The sequence below is a fragment of the Galeopterus variegatus genome, unplaced genomic scaffold (assembly GCF_000696425.1).
Source record: "Galeopterus variegatus unplaced genomic scaffold, G_variegatus-3.0.2 Scaffold380, whole genome shotgun sequence".
Classification (NCBI taxonomy): Eukaryota; Metazoa; Chordata; class Mammalia; order Dermoptera; family Cynocephalidae; genus Galeopterus; species Galeopterus variegatus.
The window spans coordinates 294,792-301,326 of record NW_007726491.1 but is presented as its reverse complement, the minus strand read 5'-3'; the positions used below and the strand labels follow the sequence as shown (position 1 = coordinate 301,326).

At 44.1% G+C, this 6,535-nt stretch overlaps 1 protein-coding gene across 2 annotated transcripts in view; it reads left to right on the top strand.

The window, feature by feature from the left end:
• Window positions 1-2,408: 2,408 nt before the first annotated feature.
• LOC103586808 (apolipoprotein D) overlaps window positions 2,409-6,535 on the top strand; it is a 13,513-nt gene continuing 9,386 nt past the window's right edge. Inside the window, exons 1-2 of one of the 2 annotated variants that reach the window (XM_008568143.1) lie at window positions 2,409-2,509; window positions 5,395-5,545. In XM_008568143.1, coding sequence (XP_008566365.1) covers window positions 2,469-2,509; window positions 5,395-5,545 — 192 coding nt within the window. In that variant the 5' untranslated portion in view covers window positions 2,409-2,468. Of the gene's footprint in view, window positions 2,510-5,388; window positions 5,546-6,535 lie in introns of both variants that reach the window. The other variant, XM_008568142.1, reaches the window with a different exon arrangement.

Sequence of the window (6,535 nt, the reverse complement as noted above, 5' to 3'; positions counted from 1 at the left end):
GGAAAAAACACAAACTTACAGGCTAGTACTTCCCCAGGAAAACAACTGAAATAGAAATCTCTTGAATATTAGCCCTAATCCCTTTTGTATATCTTAGAATACTCATTAAATTCTTTGGATAGCATTTATGAGCATTTATTGAGCACTTATTGTGTGCTCTAGCCACTGGGAGTACAGTAGTGAGTCAATGAGACATTCATGGAAGAGGGGGAAACACAACATGAAAGGGTCAATGAGACATTCATGGAAGAGGGGGAAACACAATATGAAAGAAAATATATAAATAAACGATATACTTTTAGGTAAAGATATAATAAGGATATAATGAAGCAGGTAAAGTGACAGTGACAAGAGAGCTATTTTTGAAAAGTTGGGAAGACTTTTTAAGGAAAAGTGACATTCGAAGAGGGACATGGAGTGAGGAAGGGAGCCACGCAGTGTTCTGAGGGGAGAGCATTACAGGAGCACAGCAAGAACCAGTGCCCTGAGAAGGAGTAGGAATTTCTTATTTTTCAGAAAAGGTGAAGAACATCCTAAAGAAAGAGATCTCGGTGTTCCATACGTTAAGAATTCACTGTTGTTGCTGTTGTTGTTTTAATGTTTATAAGGCCTAATGCTGTAAATTTCTTTCTATTGCTTACAAGTTTGTGATACTGTTTTATCTATGTACCACTAAAAATTCCTCCTGCATATCTCGAAGGCCTAGAATCCCATTCACAAGAGTCAAAGTTTTTCATTCCATAAGGAGAAATGAGGCTGGATCAAAAGCGCCCCTGGGTTTAAATCTGCATCCCACTCCCCCCATGCCAGGCAGTAGCAGGCTGCCTAGAATATGTAGCTGGGAGGGTCACAAAGGGGTACAAAGAGAGGAGCTACAGAAGACATCTTCAGTGTTCTGAACTTTCAGTGCTGTGGGGCTGTGAGTGTACCTGACTCCCTCTCAGGCCCTTCCCATGAAGTTATATAGTAACGAGGAGAAAGTAGTTAGAACAATAGATAGGAACAATCTGCTGACTAAAAAGAAGGAATGATTGTAAGAAAATAATCGTTTTCAGAAATCCCTTACCTGAGAATGTTTTAACTGATTCAGGCCCAGCCCAAAAGTTGTTTGACTGGTCCAGCCCATTCCCAGAGGGTCTCTGAACAGACAGAGCTCTCCTTGAGATAGTAATTAGTTACTAGTCCCCATTGTTTCCTTCATTCCCTGGTGCTTCTTCTTTCACGGGGCTTTAGCAGGCCTTTTTTGTGGGCTTGTCCTGAGCCCTCAGACAAAGAAATTTCTTACAAGGGGGTAATAAATTGGGGTAATTTTAGGCATCATCCAGGAAGATTGTGCACCCCGAAGTACCATCAGCCAATGAGGAACTGGGGGGAGGGACTTGTACACTAGGGAATAAATTGCTTGCTACAGTCCTTTTCCATGTGCCTGCCCTTCAGAAACCCAAATTTTATAAGGCTGTAATTAAAGTCTTGCTTCACTGTATCTCATGTCTCTGTGTCCATCCTTTGGCATTGGACGGGTGAGGGCATTTCTCACAATGATTAAGTACCTGTGTGGTGGTAAGCCAGCCTGGCCACCTGCATCAATATTTGAGGCTAGTAATGTTATGCTTGTTTATGAACTGCCTGTGTAAACCTGAGCTCAGTCATTAGATGGTGTGCAGAAAGCTTATCATACACATTTGGATTGCTGTCTACTCAACCCATTACTCTATAAGTAAGTTACCCTGTAATAAATCTCTTTGCTTTATTGCATGGAATGGCTCATTTCATTGTTTGGCCTCAAGATACCTTACCAGTTAGGTGGACAATCTGCCCTTGGTCCACCTTCAGATACAGCCCCAACTGTTACAGAACTGGTATCTCCCCTATACATGCAGCTCTGGTGGGGACAGAAACAACAGGGTCTACTTACAATGGGGAGATTGAGGCTCAGAAAAGTGGGGCCTTGCCCAGGCTCATGTGGAAAGCCCATTCTGATTCCTAATCCTTGCTCTATTATCCAAACCACATTCCAGGCTGGGGCCAAATGGGGTCCAGTCCATGTTCCATTTCAGGAAATGGGATTGTTGATTTTTCATTTACACACAAATGAAAAATAAACCCCAGATGTTTGAAAACATTGCAACACATCTTGCTGGAACTTAAAAGTGCATTCTGACTGAAAAAAATTAAATTAGGAAATCCACATAGCAAAAAAGATGTTTTGAATGAAAATGCACTTTGTCTTTCTCTCACACTCATACAAACAATATCTCATTGTTTTTCTCTAAGGAGCCAGCTGTAAAGGAAACTGGGGGAAGGGGATGGATACAACATCTCATTTTTGTGTTTCATACAGAGCTAAGCTTTTAGGCAAGCCTTCTTGAGCTGTAGGGGGTGTGGCATGCATGAAAATTAAATGACCCGATGAAGCTTATAAAATAGCTTGGGAGAAGCCAGTCACCAAGACAGGCATCTCAAATTGGATGACTTTGCATGTGGAAACTGCCTTCATCTTAAAAAAAAGGTATGTACTATAGTTTTAATTTTCATTTATGATAATTAATGTTTAAAATAGAGACAATGTTGGCTTTCAACTAAAAATAATAACCACCACTGATTGAGGGCTTATGCCGTTAGCTTTAGGACTTGGTCTCATTTTTCCTCAAACAAACTTTTAAAGTAGATATTATTAGTATTATTTTTCAAGTGAGAAAACTGAGGTTTAGGTACACTAAGCAGCGTGCCAAAGATGAGACCAAACCTGATGTTGACTCATTCCAAAGTCTTCTGCTTACACTATGCGCTCGCCTTACTAAATGAGATGGTAAGAAAAATTTCCATGCACCAGAACTGCACTAGATGAATTTCCAAGGAGTTACCCAACTGTGCATTACAGTAAAACTGAAAACTGGAATTAATTGTGTGAATAAAAAATGCATTTAACAATATGGCACAAAAATATTTTCTTCAGAAGATATGTCAACACAGGTCACTTCCAAATGAGGTGTGAAAATTGAGTGCATAGCACACTTAAAATACTGAGGCTGGGGCTTCTCTATGGGGAAGCTTAATGACTGTGAGTAGCATCCTTTTAAATGCTCATATCTGCAGTCAGTGCCTGGCCCAGGGTGGACGCATTGTAACCTTAGTGAAATTACTTTTAAATTTTTTAATATTCAGTTAAAAATAATATTTAAATTATATTTATTTTTTAAAGTATTTAAACTCTTCATTGGGATAATCTTCCCATTGGTATCAAAAGAAGATGAAAAAATATGTGTCCATATTTTACCCAAGGTCATAAGCATATGTTAATGACATGCTCAACAAGTGTTGGGTGAACCAAAATGGAAGGGGCATTGAAAAAATATTATGGATGCTCTCCTCCCTTTCTCTCACAAGGATTTTTAAATGTAGGAATAAAACTACTATGACAAAAAGGCATCTTTGGAAGAGATGCAATCAAGGAGAATTAGCCTTGTTCTGAAATCCTCCTACAGAGCTAAAGAATATGTTTCAGCCCACATAGAAAGTTTTGGAATAAGACATTTGTCAGAGTCAGCTGTGGAACTGACTTTTGATATAACTGTCACATGATGAAGCGAGAAGCGTCACGTCACAGAGGCAGGTGTTTTCCAAAAGGCATCCACGGTAGTGTACAGGAGGAAATGTGGTCTAGGGTGCTGCAGCCAGGAGAGCTGCAGATGGGGCCCACTCCCAGCTCTCTGCTTCCTCTGAGCCTCAGCTTCAGGTGAGATAAACAACATCAAAGGACCTATCTAGTTTTAGGGACCTTGTAGAATGTGCAAAACATCTAGCCATCTTTTGAGGTTAGATCCTCTGGGTAAGGCCTTTAGCTTGGGCCTACTGAGTGGAGCTCCAGAAGTCCTAAGAATCTCTTGAAAATGGATGCAATTTTTTATGGGTTTAGGCTGGATTTCTACAAATTTATCATCCTCTAAAAGGTTACAAGACAGGTGTTGTTTACATTGTGGTAGGAAATAATGGGAAATGGACTAAGGAAGGTGGGCCCACTGCAGACTTGCTCAAGCATACCTCAGCAACCACTCCCTTCCCACCAACCCCAGATGGTAGCTTTCACTCATTACATAACTGTTCTTTTGAAAACTAGGCAATGAAACCTCCAGAAGAAAAGCTATTGATTATTAAAGGCTATTTGGAGGAGAGAGATTCATAATAAAGTGGTTATAATTATTCCTGTTATGACACATCCTTTTAAATGCTCAGATCTGAGAACACTTTGCTTGCACTGCATCAGTCATCTTCATTGCAGGGAGAAAGGCAAAGGACTGGAAATAGCTCATGAGCAGCCACAGGCAAGGAGTCACAAGGCAGGCAGCAGCCAGAGAGCACGTCAGGCTAAGGAGCAGGGAGGAGCACGGGACGCCTCTGGCCTGCAAAGGACACTGCAGTCTCCCTCCCCAAGCCCACTGACCCTCTCAAAGCCAGCTCTGCTGCCACAGGACCCTTGTGGTTGAAATGCTTGCTGCACAGTTATACATCAGCCAACAGCCCTGCTCTGGTTAAATGCACATCATCTGTGACAAATACCCTCGACAGAATGTCAAAAAAAAAAAAAAAAAAGAAATTAGGGAAATACAATAATTTGTTTCTTCTTTTCATAACAACAATAACTAGCATTCATCGAGCATTTACTCTGTCAGACACTGCTCTAAGTGCTCTCTACAAATTATCTTATTTAATTCTTACAAAAACACATGAGGTAGGCATGATTAATGTTCCACTTAACAGACAAAGAAACTAAGACATAAATGAGGCACCATTATACTTAGTATGTGGCAGAGCCGGAATTCGAACCCGGGCAGGGTAACCTGGAGTCCCCAGCTGGCTGCTCCCTGCTGAGGTTGGTAGGACAGCCCAGCAAGATGAGGGCGGGGTGGGGGGTGGGGGCAAGGGCAGGGAGGCGTTTCACTTTGAGTCTCAAAGGACCCGGAATGTTGTGCATGGTTTTGTTTTTGTTTTGTGCTTTCCTTTCATAGTTTGCTTGAAGGCTTTTATCTCCCCCTTTGCGTATTGCCCCTCCTCATTGTTTCTGTTCATTAAACAAGTATCTACTGAGCCTGACACTTCGAAGTCCTGCGGGTGATTCAGAGGAGAGTCAGAACCAGAGAATGCATAATTGGGTCGGGAGTGGGGTGCAAAATCAATCCAACGAACTCTAGGAGCAGACAGAAGGTGCTCTAAAAGAGGTACAATGGCTCTGAGGAAGAAGGCCTCACAGCCAGTGGTGCTGACAATCAGGTGTCCCTGCGGGATGAGGGGTGGACTGCCTGCAGAGGGACCAGCCTGCGCAGGAATCTTTCTCTGTGATTGCCTGTCCTCAGGGGCCTCGGAACGACGCCAGCTGCTTTCTTTCCCCAACTGCAGGTTCCCTCCACAGCCACCCAGCCTCAAGATGGTGACGATGCTGTTGCTGCTTTCTGCGCTGGCCGGCCTCTTCGGGGCAGCAGAGGGACAAGCATTCCATCTTGGGAAGTGCCCGACTCCTCCCGTGCAGGAGAATTTTGACGTGAATAAGGTGCGGTAACAGGTTACACTCCTGTTGGTGTTGTTATCTGCTGTTTGCATCAGCACCCTACACGGTTCTGCTTTATTATTCCGCTTTCCTCTCCACGGCAAGCCTTGGGACAGCTACTTACCTTATTTTGGGTTTCTCCAAAGCAGACTCTAAGGCAAGGACTGGGGGTAGAGAGTTCTAGACAGATGACCCCGGGAAGCAGGGGTGAGCTCGTGGGAAAGTGAGGCGGAGGAGGCAGAGGAGCAGCAAAGGGTGCGCTCCCAGGCAGTTACTCTGTGAACAGCGGTTCAGTCCTGCTGGGGATCCTCTGAGGAAATGTGTAAACTGCACCTCAGACAGTCCCACGGACGGATGCCAGCGGGCCACGGGAGCTCCCATGCATGGCACTGGCCAAGCCCTCTGGCAGAGGAGGAGAGACACAGGGTCTCCGGTGGGAAGCTGGCAGTGCGTATGGGAATTATCCACCGTGGCTGAGGTGAACTCCGGGGTGGGCTGAGGGGCTTTGGATGGGTGGGAGCATTGGCAGTAGCTGCTATGGTACTATTATCCCTGTTCTACAGATAGAGAAGCTGTATGTCCTACCCGGGTCACACAGCTAGTAGTGCAAGTAGGATTCAAAACTAGGCTTCCCAGCATTGCAGGGCACACAAGGGTTACTCTAACAGGACCTAGGAAAGGCCAGAACTGCTCAAGGGGCTTTCTTGTTACCTGCACTGAAAAGAAATCAGTATAACCAACTTCCCCATAAATAGTCTTTCTTCCTGGGATGGGGAGGAGGGCTGGAGGGAAGGAAGTAAACCTAGGAAAGGCCAGAACTGCTCAAGGGGCTTTCTTGTTACCTGCACTGAAAAGAAATCAGTGTAACCAACTTCCCCATAAATAGTCTTTCTTCCTGGGATGGGGAGGAGGGCTGGAGGGAAGGAAGTAAGGAAGCGGCAAAAAGAGGTAGCTGCTGAATGATATGACTTAGAGGCTCCCACCTGCTAACTC